At 41.8% G+C, this 14,084-nt stretch overlaps 1 protein-coding gene across 1 annotated transcript in view; it reads right to left on the bottom strand.

Moving 5' to 3' along the window:
• SPAG6 (sperm associated antigen 6) overlaps positions 1-13,404 on the bottom strand; it is a 42,910-nt gene extending 29,506 nt beyond the window's left edge. Inside the window, exons 1-3 of the mRNA XM_073334224.2 lie at positions 13,158-13,404; positions 12,917-13,012; positions 760-926 (exon numbers count right to left, since the gene is read on the bottom strand). Coding sequence (XP_073190325.1) covers positions 760-926; positions 12,917-13,012; positions 13,158-13,182 — 288 coding nt within the window. The 5' untranslated portion in view covers positions 13,183-13,404. The remainder of the gene's footprint in view (positions 1-759; positions 927-12,916; positions 13,013-13,157) is intronic.
• Positions 13,405-14,084: the final 680 nt, after the last annotated feature.

Here is a 14,084-nt window from a genome sequence, read left to right as displayed (position 1 = left end):
AGATGAAAAGCTATGTAATTTCATTTCAGTGATAAGCATTGATATTTTTAATTCTTCTAAATCTAAAACAACAAAACTACAATCTAAATGCAGTTAAATAAATTGGAATTGTAGCCATATTTTAACTCTCAAATTTCTGTATTTTCCAATCACTAGGAACTAAGCATGAAAACATTGCTGTTAACCTAAGTTAGGATCCTAAAATTGGAATCCATCCAAATACTGTAGGAAAAGTGGGGAAGAGCATGTCAGATATATTTGTGCTATATCATATGACATTTTATTTGACAAACAAGCAGATTAAATCCTTTTAATGTATTGTACTGTGTCTGTGCCAATAATTAGATTTTATATTCCTTATGCTATAAAAGTTTCCAAATGTTCATGTTTGGAGATGTTAACTACAGGATAACTGCAGTTCAATTTATGTGCATTTTATAAGCATTCAGAATTAAAGACAAATTCTAACCAATTATCAGTACAGCATTTCTGATTATTTAAAAAAAATTAGCCTTCTACAAATCCTTTCATTAACACTTCAGAAAAATAAAGCTTCCATGAATATATTACAGATAATGCAAAATAAGAATTTTTAAACGTCTCATTGAGTTACAATTATGACTACAGTATATTTTGACCTACCAGGAGACCAATGTACATGCTATACGTAACTTCAGTACATGTATTACTGCACTAAGAGTCAAGACAGTTCATTATGTTTTTTTCACTGAATTTTTTTTCACAATAAAAATTCCTTACATTCTGTTCAGCCAGTGAATATACAAGCTGTGGAAGAATGTCTCCCTTAACAACCGCCTCTGCCAGGTCATCATTATAATTGGCAAGTCTCCCAAGAGCCAAAGCAGCAGTCTGTTGAATAGTTGGGACCACGTCCAACAGAAGAGGCCTCAGCAAAGACATTACACCTGAGTTGCATTCAGAAGAAGAAGAAAGAAACAACACAATAAGCAAAGATTTATCTAAACAGACTTTTTTTCATAAAAACAAATTAAATAGACTTTTACAAGTAGCAGAAACTTGTGGTAAATTCACAAATGTTCCACTGAAAATTAATCAAATATTTGCCTGTTCCTGCTAATGTCTAACATTCCCATCTGTTTTCCTGCAAGTAAAGATGTATTTGCAACACATGGGTGGGCGATGTATTATATCTAGGTACTGATTTGCCCCTCCTCTCCTCCCGGCACTTGAATTAATGTCTGTAAAGTTCTCAGATACTTATCTATCACCAGAACTTCCTACGTAGTAGGGAAGTACTGTTATCCCCATTATACATGTGAGGAAGCAAGTCTCATTTCCAGTTCAGCACAATAATCACAAAACCATCTTTCCACTCCTCTCCTGATAGTCCATCTGGTATACAACAATATACCTAAGCAGGTGAGTATTTGGGGGCAAATCTTGAGAAATCAAGCAAAATCTTTTTATTTGGGCTTTGCTCTACATGAAGTCATCCTGGCCCCAACAGGCCAGGACATCTGGACAGAGGCTACAGCTCCTATAGCAGATTATGGGAAGAGTAGCAGGTCTGCTTTGCCGGACACAGATTTTTTTCACCCACAACGTTTAAAGATCTACCAGCTATGCCCTTGTCCCCCTTATGGCTCAGACACATGCTCAATCCTCCATTCCTGACACAATGCACAATGCCCACTGAAGATCCGGTTGAGCACAGAGCGATCAGACACTCTCTGCATCTCCATACTACATAGAATTCAGTAGACAAGAGCAGTGTTACTTTTACACTAACTATGATGGATTTTCTGCTTTTAATGTATGTTAAACTTGTGCCACTCAACTTCCCTTGTCATAGCAGAAAGCACAGATCCCTCTTTTTCAGGTCAATTTATAAAATGATCTAAGTTGCCAACAGAGCAGAAGGAAATAATCATTCTACATTTTTTGTTTCCAAGCCTTATCCAAACCTGTATTTCTATGAGCATCTGTGGGTGGGCTTGAGAGTCAACAAACCTTTTTAACATTTTGAGTGGATCAAACTTTGAATGCAACAGAGACTGAAGCAGTCTAGGTCTGAGGGGTCCAAGTGCCAGATCCACACTAGGTGACATTTGTGGCCTTCATGACATATCCAGATTCTGCAAAATTTAAGCTTTCATTTCTCAGAAATATACTTCTAGCCCTTATGATTGTGAAAACACAGAGATTAACGCCCTCAAGACGGTATGATGCAGATTTGTCTTTGAGACAATGCAGACAGCCTGAGCCTGAAACAACTGCGCTGATGGGGGAACTCTCCTGCTGGCTATTAATTTAATTTGAGTATTAAAGCTGAATTACAGGGTCTGTCTACACTTTGAGGTGGGGGTGTGATTCCCAGCTCAAGGAGACCTACTCACGCAACTCTCATTGAGGTAGCACGCTAAAAAGAGTGTATAGCACGGCAGTGGCAGGATGGGCTAGCCATCCCAAGTACAGGCAAAGGGTCTTGGATGGGCATGTTCTGGGGCAGCCAGCTTCTTCCAGTGCTCACACTGCCATAGCTACACTCTATTTTTAGATCACTAGCTCAATGAGACTAGCACATGTATGTCTCCTCGAGATGGGAATCCTACCCCCATCTCGAAGTGTAAATATACCCCTAGTGACACCACTTTGAATATTAGCCTTACAAATATTTCACTGATGATCATGTTAGATGATGCAATAGGGAAGGGATTTAGTGTGAAGACCATTGAATGGAGGGGGGAGGAAATATGAAATGGGAAGAAAGGAGAAGGATGGGAAAGGTTGAGAAACAGAGTAGTAATAGTGGTGGTCATAGAGGAGAACATATTTTCCCAGAGTGATATATCAATGAGACAAAAGGTATTGAATAAAAGTTTTGTTGTTGTTTGAACTCAAAGCAGCCATATTGTATTCTTGATCTTCATGTAAACCTTGTATTGACAACAGTGGGAGATTCACTAAGGACAGTATATAGTTCTAAAGCTATACTATACCCACAGGCCATGGTTAAAAGCAAAAGCTGGACCCTTCTGCACAATGAGCTTGATTCTCCTGGTCTAGATCCTATCAGTGATCTGAGATCCCTCTTAAAAATCCACTCCTCAAAAAAAGTCCCCCCACATCCTATGATTTCTCATTTATTGTGTGCCAGAGCATTTCTCTGACTAGCACTCGTTAAATAGTTTTATACTCTCCATATATATGTTTCAATTTGGTTACTTAGAGGTTGTAAATTCTCCTCTGAAGTGCAAGTTTTAACCTCAATCTTGGCTGTAAAAAGAGCAAAGGCATCTACCTCCTTTTCCACAGCTTTTGGTGATGACAGCTCTGTCTGCAAAGGGCAGATCAGCCTGCCACAAAGGAAGACTTTCCTTTTGGAGGGTGGACTCAACCTTGTTCCCACTGAAGTCGATGGGAGTTTTTCCAGTGACTTCAATGGGAGCAGACTCCTTGGACAGAACTGCTCCTTGGACACCAATTCTGCAACCGTTATTCACTCAAGCAATCCTTACTCATGCAAGCAGCCCCACTGAAATCAAATGACCCATTATACATGCTCCTTCCCTTAACATGCCAGTACTTAGCAGCAACTCCAACAGTCTCTTGATTTCCCCCCTCATCCTCATCTACAGCAAAGTCCACACCCTGTATCTCCCAAAAATGTTCCAACCAGCACCCCATGGGAATCTGTAGAATTTGAATCAAAATAATTGTAACATTAACTTTAAAAAGAAAAGCATAAAATTAGAACAGCAGTGCAACATTTAGACATAAGAAACTCCCAACTACCTCCTCATTTTACAAATATATGGACACACATATTAGGCTATACAGCCCAACAGTAAGGATACTTTAAGTTTGGTTTGCTTTTTAAACATAAGTAAGAACTTTTACATTAATTTAAAAAGCAATAAGGCTTGTGGCTATTCTCCCTGTAAGACCATGGTAATAGCTCTCTCACTATTAGTGTCAAGGCCCTGCTAGCCCTCTAATACAAGGTCTATATATTCCAGCTGGCTACTGCTTCCCAGACAATCTAGGACCCTGATTTTGTGAACACTTATGCACATGAGTAACTTTACACAGGTGTAGTCTCATGCAATTCAATGGAACCACTCACAAGTATAAGCATGTGAAGGAATCAGGGATTCTGTACATGAGGGAACAAGTTGTCACCACCACTCCTGCCCCTCCCCATCCAGGTTTGTACACCAGATACATACCTCCACACAAGCCAATTTCCATTCCCTCCCTTCCCACATTGAAACCAATAGCTGCCAAAAGGGGAAGGGAAAAAATAGTTTAAAAAAAAAGTTTAGCTACAATATCAGAGCAACTGGGATCGGACATTGCCCCAGCACAGCAGAGAGAAGTAGAAAGAGACCATGTACTAGAATTATAGTATCAGTTCTGCTGCAGTTTTAGCTAGGTCCTGTCCAACAAACAACAAAACACATATTTGTGCTTACCTGCTAGGGGAACCTATCATAGAATGTATATGGACACAGACACCCTCTTTAAGATTAAAAATGTTTTTTGTATAACATAAAATACTACACAGTTTAACAAGTCTGTGCCTTTAAGAGAAGAAAGGTTACTATTCCTATTCCAACACAACTCACATTGCCCATGTCTGTTAATCCCAGTACATCCTCCATTGCTTTTCTGCACATTCTCCCTTTTTATTACAACATTACTAGTGCCCACTTAGGAACGATCCCACAGCATGCTCAGGAGGCTTTGGTGACTACACAATCTACTTACCTCTTCAAAGCAAGTGCATCAGGTCATTTTTGGCACAAACATTGCTAACATGAATGTCAATCAACAATGCTCATCACATTCTGGTGAAAATGCAAAACTTTCTTTTTCACCCTTACTTTCCTGCTAAGCAACACATAGCACACAACAGATACTAGTCTTCTTTCTTCTGGAAGGTACTCAGATACCATGATGATGGGCTCAACATAAGAACCTGAATAGAACAGAAGCAAAACCAAATCCTTCACAGAGAAGATTCAATCTACTTCGAATTGCTGCCGTTTGGTTCATTGGGATGGGGAAGGTTCTTCCCTAGATGATTACTGAGGGAACAAGCATAAAAGACCCATATCACCTTTTCCTGACTGAGCTCCAAAATAGAACTCAGCCATAGAAAGGAAGTAGCCTGAAGAACATTATCTCCTTGCCCCACAAATACAGATGACCAGAGATGGAAAGGAAGACATCTTACAGAGGACTGCCACCACTAGACCCAAGTATGTGGAACTGAACAAGAAAAAAATTACTGGATGGGGGGGAGGGGCAGAATGTTTTGGCACACAGCCAAATAAGAATAGGGAGCTCTTCATTTCACCACTACCGCCCATTTCGGGGATAGCTGAATTAATTCCTATGTAGAAACAGAAGGAGCAGACAGAGAACTGGAAGTAGCAGTGCCCTACTATAGAGCTTTGATAGGGGGTTGCTTTTTGGACTTGCTGTAGATACCTCTCTTGTTACAGAGGCAGGAAAACTTTATTCATGAATTCTCTAACTTTTGTTTGCATGCAGCAATGTAGAAAGTAAAGAATAACAACAAAGTATGCTACATATACCAACAGTCTAGATTTGTCTTTGAAGAGATCCTATTAGCTATTCAGAGATGAAGTAACTAAGAACAGTAGGCAAATATTCTCCCTTACATAACCTCACAGTGACTGACCTTGGACAGGGAATGACTCCCCTTTCTATCCACAGTTTCTAATTCATCATTTTTGTTTCAAAGAAACCTTATAGCCTTTATAAACTGAATCACCTTTAACTCACACATTTCAAGTGGTGGTGTTGTGCAAAAGCCTGATTTGCCTCATTTCAGCAGGCAAGTGTTGGCTGCTGCCTAACTTTACCAGGGAAAAGCCTTCAGGGTAGCTACAGGTTCCAGGTTTTCCTTTCCAAGACTCTGTAGCCAAACAAAGAGTAGTCTGCCACAGACAGCAGCCTTTGTTTGGTTCTTTCTACTGCTTGGGGGAGAACACCTGAAACTCAAAAAGAAAAGAAAGGAGGATGGTCTTGTTGTTAAGATAGTGGACTGGAACTCAGGAGATCTTGACTCTATCTCAGGTCTGCTATGAGCTTCCTATGTGGCTTTGAGTAAACCATTCAAGCTTCCTGTGTACATCCTCCTTTCTCTGCACTCTATGTACTCACTATCCTTTTCTGGCCATGCACTCAGCCCTCTCTAGAAAAACCACCCTACCAATAGAGAGCTGGAAATGTTTAATATTTGTACTACAGTAGTGCCTAGAAGTCTCAACTGACCTCAAGCCCCACACCCAATCACACTTGACCCTGTAGAAACAGATAAGACACAGCCACTGTCTTGAAGAGCTTATAGTCTGAATAGACATGACAGAGGCACAAAGCGGTAAAGTGGCTTGCACAGGTCACCCAGCAGGTCGGCAGCAGGTCTCCCAATTCCTTATCCAGTTCTCTATCCACTGGACTACACTGCCTCTCAAATTCCATTTTTCAAATTCTCAAATTCCACCCTCAGTTTTCTACCCAACTCCTAGCCACCCAGAGCCTTTATTCGGAAGGGCATGATCTAGCCATGAGAAAGGATGGCAAGAATTGTTCCTTAGTCTGTTGGCTTTGAGGCCATTTCAGTCAGTGAAATAAAACTGATTCTTAATTCCAACTGGATGTCTAACTTCATAATTAAGAGCAACAACCCTCATCAGTGCAAGCTCCACTGCAAGAAAATGTATTATAACTTAAATTCTCACTCAAGCTGAAGGTGAGAGTACAGAACCAGATTCCAGAAATTAAGAAACCACTAAACTCATAGAACCTGATTCCGCTGTACTTATTCTTATTGAATATCAAATTGCCCAGCAAGTAATCCCATTCATTCCAGTGGGACTACTTGTGGAATATTCTACTTCTAAGGAAGGATGAGTGAGGATGGCAGAATTAGGCTCACAGTGAATAAGATTTTCACTAGTAGAAATGGGCCTGTGCCAAAAGTTCAGACTTGATTCCAAACTATCCCAAAGTTCAAGGCAGGTAGAAGTTTGGATCACATGGGGTGGAGGGGCGGATTCAAGTCCATCTTTAATTATTGTTGAAAACATGCAATTTCTAATATTTGAAATCATTGTTTTTCTTTTAATAATTCATTCTGATACCAAAATTCATGGGTTGTGCCTGCCAAAGGAACAGATTTATTTTTAAAAGAAATGTGTAAAAGTATTAACATCAAAACAGATTTCTTCCATAAATCCCAGCCCACTAGAATGAAATTTGATAAGTGAATTGTTTTTCAGTGTCTCAGTTACACATTTACCAGTTGACGCAGGTTTTCTGGGGGAGGATTTTTTTGCCTTTCCAGACATGTGCATTAATTATGAATTAAAAGGCCCAATTCTGCAACATTTACTCATCTTGAGTAATCAGTAGCACTTACTCATGTGAGTAGACCCATTCACAAAAACATCAATGGCCAGCAAGAAAGCACACATACAGGAAGGAGCTCTATTGGAGGAAATCTTTGTGAAGGTTCTCTCGCAATGATCTCTCACGGTCCCAGAGGGGAACTGCTCCCCCATGGAAGAAGCCATAGGGTAGCCTCCAAACTTGGCACACTCTGCACCAAATGTGGGTATCAGAGGAAAGCCAGAGTCACCTGCATGAAGCATTATCTGTAATGGCCCCTAACTCAACTGTGGCTACAGGATTGGGGGTGGGGGCTCTGCAGACAGAATAATACAGCCGGCGCTATATTGTCTTTACTGAGAATTCGCCACAAAGTCCAGAAGGTATGCGTGTATTCGGGGTGGGAAGATATGTATCTTCCCTTCAGCCCTCCCAGGGTATGCGTAGGCTGCAGCTGACAGCAAACCTCCCAGTGAGGGTAGACAGAGGTGCACAAGCTAGTGTGCTTAAAATAGCAGTGTGGACGATGCCGCTTGGGCTTTCAAGCCCACCTGACACCATAGGTCTAAGCTTGGGTGACTAGCCCGAGTCTCCACCAGAGCCACAACGTCCACACTGCTACTTTTAACACACTAGGTTGACGCCTGCTATCACGAGTCTGTCTACCCAAGCTGGGAGGCTCACTCCAAGTTGCAGCATAAACACATCCCCAGTCTCCACTAGTATGGAGCCCAGACCATATTGAAAGGCCTCCACAAAGTCTGAAAGGGGAAAATTGTGCTGCTAAGGGCATTAAACAGTGTTTAATTTATGCCAGGGCTGAGCCCTGGCACCTCCTAGTTTGGTGTGTCAGTTACAAAAGTAAATGAATTGCTTGAGCCCCCACACCTCTTTCATTACAAATTAAGCACCGGCACTGACCCTGTTTTTGTGCAAAAGGTGGTGGAGATCTGTGTACGCAGATTTAGGAGTTCAATCTGAGCCATTATATTTTAAATTCAATTACACTGTTAGTATTATTATCTATCTACTACCACAATACAGTTGCCACTGATATTGCATTTCTTGTTACTCACTATTAGTTCACATGCCTCCTCAAATGGCATCTATTATGATACTAGATAAGTGGTGCTTGAAGTATAATCAAAATTTTTAAAAATAACATCTCCAGCTTGGGTGCTTTTGATCAAGGACACTGTTTTATAAAGAGCAAGAGCCCTCTCAAACTGTATTTCATTTTTGAACTGACATTAGGAAATTTCATGTATTTATTGCTAAGGATTTCTACACTGACTGATGTAAAGTAAGTTATTTAAAGGCCCAATGCTGCTCAAATTTAATTCAATGGCAAAATTGCCATTTACTTCACTGGGAGCAGGATCAGGCCTGACAGTCCTTTAAATTCAGTATGGGGCCCTCTCCTGTAAGGTGACAAGCACCCTCAACTCCTGTTAAAATCAATGGAAGTTTAGACAGCCAGCATCTTTCAGGATCCAGTGCTACATCTTCTTAAAACAGTTCTCTGTTTTAAACAATGAGCTTTATTTACAAAGATAAGCAAAGAGACAACTTTTAAGTGTATACAGAATGGTTTCATTCTTATGTAATAAAGGAATTGCCCTCTCCCCTTGTTTCATTAGAAACAGCTTCATATAGCAGGATCACCAAAAAAGACATGACAGTTGTCTGCTAGACAACAATGCCTCAAAATATGGTTCTTAGTTCTTTTTTTTTAAGCAATTAACCACATTCAGTTTTAGAAATTGTGCATTTGACACTTTGACACTTGCTGAAGTATTTCAATACCAACAGCCGTTGTTACAATCATATGATTATGAATTGGTTTTCAAGGAGCAATTCAGGTTTTGTTTTTAATGTCTGTGAATGTCAGCAGTTTAAAAAAAATTATACAAAAACTATCATTGCAAATATTTTTCTTATCTAAAAATTTGAGAGAAAATTTAAAACTTATGAAACAGGAGTAACAGGACTAAACTGAAACAGGTCTGGCACCCAAACATTGTGCATTGCTGTTCCAATATACCAGTAGGCTGGGGCCTGATCCTGCATTCAATGTCCAGCCAAAACTCAGTAGGAATTTTGGCTGCACAACAAATACAGTATCAGGCCCCTCATAGATTCCATGGCCAGAAGGGACCATTGTGATCATCTAGTCTGACCTGTATAACACAGGCCATAGGACTTCCCCAAAATAATTCCTAGAACACATATTTTAGAAAAGAAAAAAGAACTGGAATACTGAACTGGAGTACTTCAGATATCCCAGTCCTGGGCCTATTTTGAACAGAAACTGTCAACAGGCTGAATCATGCCAATTTGCTTGATGGTTTTATGATGCGCACAAGTGGAAACTAGGATAAAACTATGAAACTCATCCCCCAGTCCTGCTTCCATTTATGTCAGTGGGTGCAGTATTGAGTCATTGTTTTCACTTGTAAGCTAGTCCAGCGTTTCTCAAACACGGCCACCGTGGCCACATGCAGTCACCAGGGGCTATTCTTGCAGCCACAGCCTCCTGGGTGGTGACTGGGGGGGTGGAAGGGGAGCATAGCAGCGGCCCCTACCCCGGGGTCACCAGCAGGGCTTGGACCCTGCCTCCTTCTGAAGCCACAAACACTGGAGGAGCAGGCAACCAGTGTGAGTTCCCCAGCTTCCTGGGGGTGGTGGGCCTTGGGCTTTGGCTTCAGCCCTTCAGTGGTGGGCAGAAGGCTCTGTCCCTACGGCAGCAGGCTCTGTTCCCCAGCCACAGGGCTTTGGGCTCTGGCCCCGGGCTCACCCTCCTCACTTCACCACTGGCCCCCACTGCCTCCAGCCCCCACCCATGCAGCAGGACCCAAGGCTTCAGACCCGGACTCACCCCCCGCCCCACCATCACCCTGACCCCCGCTCCCTCCTCCATCCTCCCATCCAGTCCCGCATCACCCCTGGCCCCCCTGTCTCCGTACCCACCTCCCCATCCAGGGTTTAATTTGTCCCCCAACTTGCCGAGGATGAGTAAGTCTGCTGTGCAAAGTGATATTAACAAATATACAAATATCACTTTCACAATAGTAGACTTACTGGCTATCAAGTCTAAAAAAAAAAATCAACCAAAAAAAGCAAAACATGCAAAGCACCTTATTTGTGTTTCTATTCTATTTAGGTCCAGTAAAGAATAGGGACAACTGTACATTATTTTTATTATTGAGTGTGCAAAAAAAGCCTACATAAATAAATTACAATGATTTGGACATTTATACGTGCATATTTATTTGTTTTTCCTAAAATTAATTAAGTATTTTAAGAAAAATTGTCATAGCAGCCACAAGCAAGAGCTGATAGCTGCTCTCTGAGGCCACCAAAAAATTTGTTGTGAGAACCCCTGAGCTAGTCTACTATTTGACCTCAGGACATTGAAGTGAAATGCTAGTTAGTGCATTAAACCCATTTCCTATTTTTTAAAATTAGTTATTGTTCATCTAAACCATATCATTGTTTTCATTTTACTTAAGTTCAAAAAAGCTGTTTTGATATTTTCTTTTTCTAATTGTTAGTTAGTTGTAGAGACATTGCACTTCTTCCTTCCAGTTTGTAAAGTGATCAGAATTTCAACTAGCCAAATAGCTTTACACTAAGTTAATCAATCACAAGTGTTTTAAAATAACAAAGTAGAGTATAACTGTGCTTGGAGGTTAGGGGTGTTTTGTTTGGTTGGTGGGTTTGATCTGGTTGATTAGTTGGGATTTTTTATTCACTCTCTGAAAACAATAACTTTCTTTAGTCATTTTTTTAAATAGCAAATATAAGGCCTGATCCTGACTTGAATAGTTTGCAGAACTGTTTCCAAAAGAAATACAATTTGTTAAAATATTCGGCCTGATCCCAAATCCCTTAATCATGAGTAATTCATACTCAAGCAAACTGTCCTGTTTCAGAAATGAGGACAAATTGCATCAGTAAGGACACCAAGATCATGTTGTGTGGAAGACAAAATCAAGAGGTATACACAGTCATATAATACTATAAAAGGCTTACTTAATGGGTGTTCCCTTCATGGATCATTTGCACAGTCAAGCCCAACCTTTCTTTAACAAGAACTTAGGTATAGTGATATGGTTTGGTTCAAAATTTATTAATCGAGTTGTACATGTTTTCTTTGTGTCTATCGCATTTCAGGAAAACTACTGGTTTAACAGACTTGGAAAACAAGTATTTAATACAAAATGCTTACAGTATTCTAATTAGTTTATCAATACCATAAAATAAGTTGTCAGGTTGTACTGTTCATCAGTTCACATGCCTTACTATTCTTATTTTGGTTTATTAAATTCCAGAATAGCAATAAGTCTGAATTTCTGGGTGGTTGAAGAACACATCAGAGGCTGAAAGCATTCAACAATTTATAAACAACTAGCACAATATATACCTGCTTACCGTTTGAGTAGGATTTTGCTTTACAATATCACAGCTAGCCTCATTTAAAAGTCCATTTATTAATGATTCCTCATGCTTCCAAATACAATTTTATTTATAAAATAAAAAAGTTCATTTATACTGCCAAATTTTTCTTTAAAATACAAATAAATTGGAATTTGTAGGGGATCATATCATAGGTATCCATAGTCTTAAAAAAATTAGAAATAAAATTGCAGTCAAGCAAGACAATATGTGTGTGCAATCCAAGAGTATAGTTAAACTTCCAAATTTCACCCAAGAAGATACAACAGACAGGGTGCCCAAATATGATTGCAATGAGCACTATACAGTACCTACATGTTGATTAGTTGGAAACCTAAGCAACAGGTAAAACAAAAACAAAACAAAAAGTCTTGAGCTGTCTCCAGAAGAATTCCACAGATATATGCTGAATATTTAAAAATTACAGATATTTTATTTTCTCAGTCAGCACACTGTGCCTAAAAAACTTTTAGCTTTTGTGAACTTAACAGGAACCATTTATATTTTAAAGTATTCCTGTAAAGCTGCAAAGTTTTTCTCTTCACCTCTGTCAATGAGATCAATATTTCTACTCCAACATTGTCAGACACCGTTATAATGGCAAAGTAAAATGCTAACCTCCTACCATTCCTTTCCGATCTACCATCAATAGTTTAAACACACAAGTTAGATAGTAGCACTCTGTAAACCCTAGCATTTGTTCCTTAAATGTAACACCTGCGCTCTTCATAAAACTTCATAAAAACCTTCATAAAACTGCAGTAGGGGAGGGAGGGAAGTAAAAACGGTTAACTAGCGACTCGTTCCTGGGTGGGGGAGTCTGAGCCTCCTCCCTTTCTCTCGTTTCCTGGCATAGCGATCGGGAATCATGCAGCCACACCGCTTGGGGTTCCTTTGCTGGGGGCATATCAGTTCGATAAGCAAATGCAGACCGGCCTTAAGGCGCAAACAGCCGAAGTGCAGACTGGTTCGAGTCACCCCCGGCACGCGCTGCGGGCGGGAGCCTGCCCGGGGGGCTGAGGCCCCGATCGGCGGAAGAAAGGAAGCGCGTTACCTGCATTCTGGAGAGTCTCGATGTTCTGTGACCTGGTAGCCAGTTCAGCGACCGTTTGAACAAACTGAGTCCGGGCTTTTTGATACTGCTCGAAAACTGCAAGTGGCAGAGGGGGGACGGAGTTAGCATGAACAACGAGGAGCCCTTGTGGCGCCTTAGAGATCCCGAGCCGGGCCAGTCCCTCCCGCCCCGCACACGGCCAGGGCCAGGGGCTCGCTGCGCCGGCCCCCCAAATAAATACCTTGTAAGACCTGCCTCTGGCTCATGGCTCCGGGCGGCGGTGAAGCTCCCGAGCCAATGAACGGGGCTGAAGGGGCCCCTGGCGCTCTCGACTTGGGCTGCGGGCGCGGGGCGCGAACCCCCTGACGCTGCCGGCGGGGCCGAGGAGCAGGGCCGCGCCGCAGTGTGTACCTTCTCCTAGGTAACCAAACGGAAGCCGGGCGCCGGCGGGGGGAGGAGGGGGCGGGAGCCGCCTCCGCCGGATTGTGACATCAGGCGGCTGACCCCGCAGCCCAGCGCGCGGAGCTGCTCCCCTCGCGACACGTCGCGCACGCGGGCGGGGCCATGGGCGCAGAGCGTGCGGGTGTTTGGCTGCTCAAACCTGCCACGCAGATCCGTGGGGGGCGGTTAGCGGGGAAAGCGCAATGAACCTGCTGGCTGCGGGGTCTGTTAGCAGCGATAGACGGTAGAGACACTGCGCTGGGCATAAAGTTAAACAAGTGTGTAAATGCAGGATCCGGCTGTCCTAGCGGACATATTACATATCCAGCATAAAATGTATGGCATGTCTTTATACTATATATAGTGGCATAGACACCATATCATGGGTTTTATCACATCCTTATAGCTTTCATTTATTTATTTGCCTTTTTTTTTTCCCTAGAAGAAAAGCTGTCTCCCCATTACCTGTTTGCCTTTGTGTGTTTTGTGGAACACAAACACATTAATTAACATAAAATGGCCATAATGAGTCAGCTCAATGGTCCACCTAGCCCAGTATACTGTGTCTTGACAGTGGCCCGACCCAAATGCTTCAGAGCAAGTGAACGGAACAGGGAAATTAACCCAGTGATCCATCCCCAGTCCTCTGGTTCCAGCTTCTAGCAGTCAGAGGTTTAGGGACATCCAGAGCATGGGGTTGTGTCCCTGACCATCTTGGCTAATAGCC

Source organism: Lepidochelys kempii, chromosome 2 (genome assembly GCF_965140285.1).
Source record: "Lepidochelys kempii isolate rLepKem1 chromosome 2, rLepKem1.hap1, whole genome shotgun sequence".
Classification (NCBI taxonomy): Eukaryota; Metazoa; Chordata; order Testudines; family Cheloniidae; genus Lepidochelys; species Lepidochelys kempii.
This window is presented reverse-complemented; position numbering and strand designations above follow the sequence as displayed.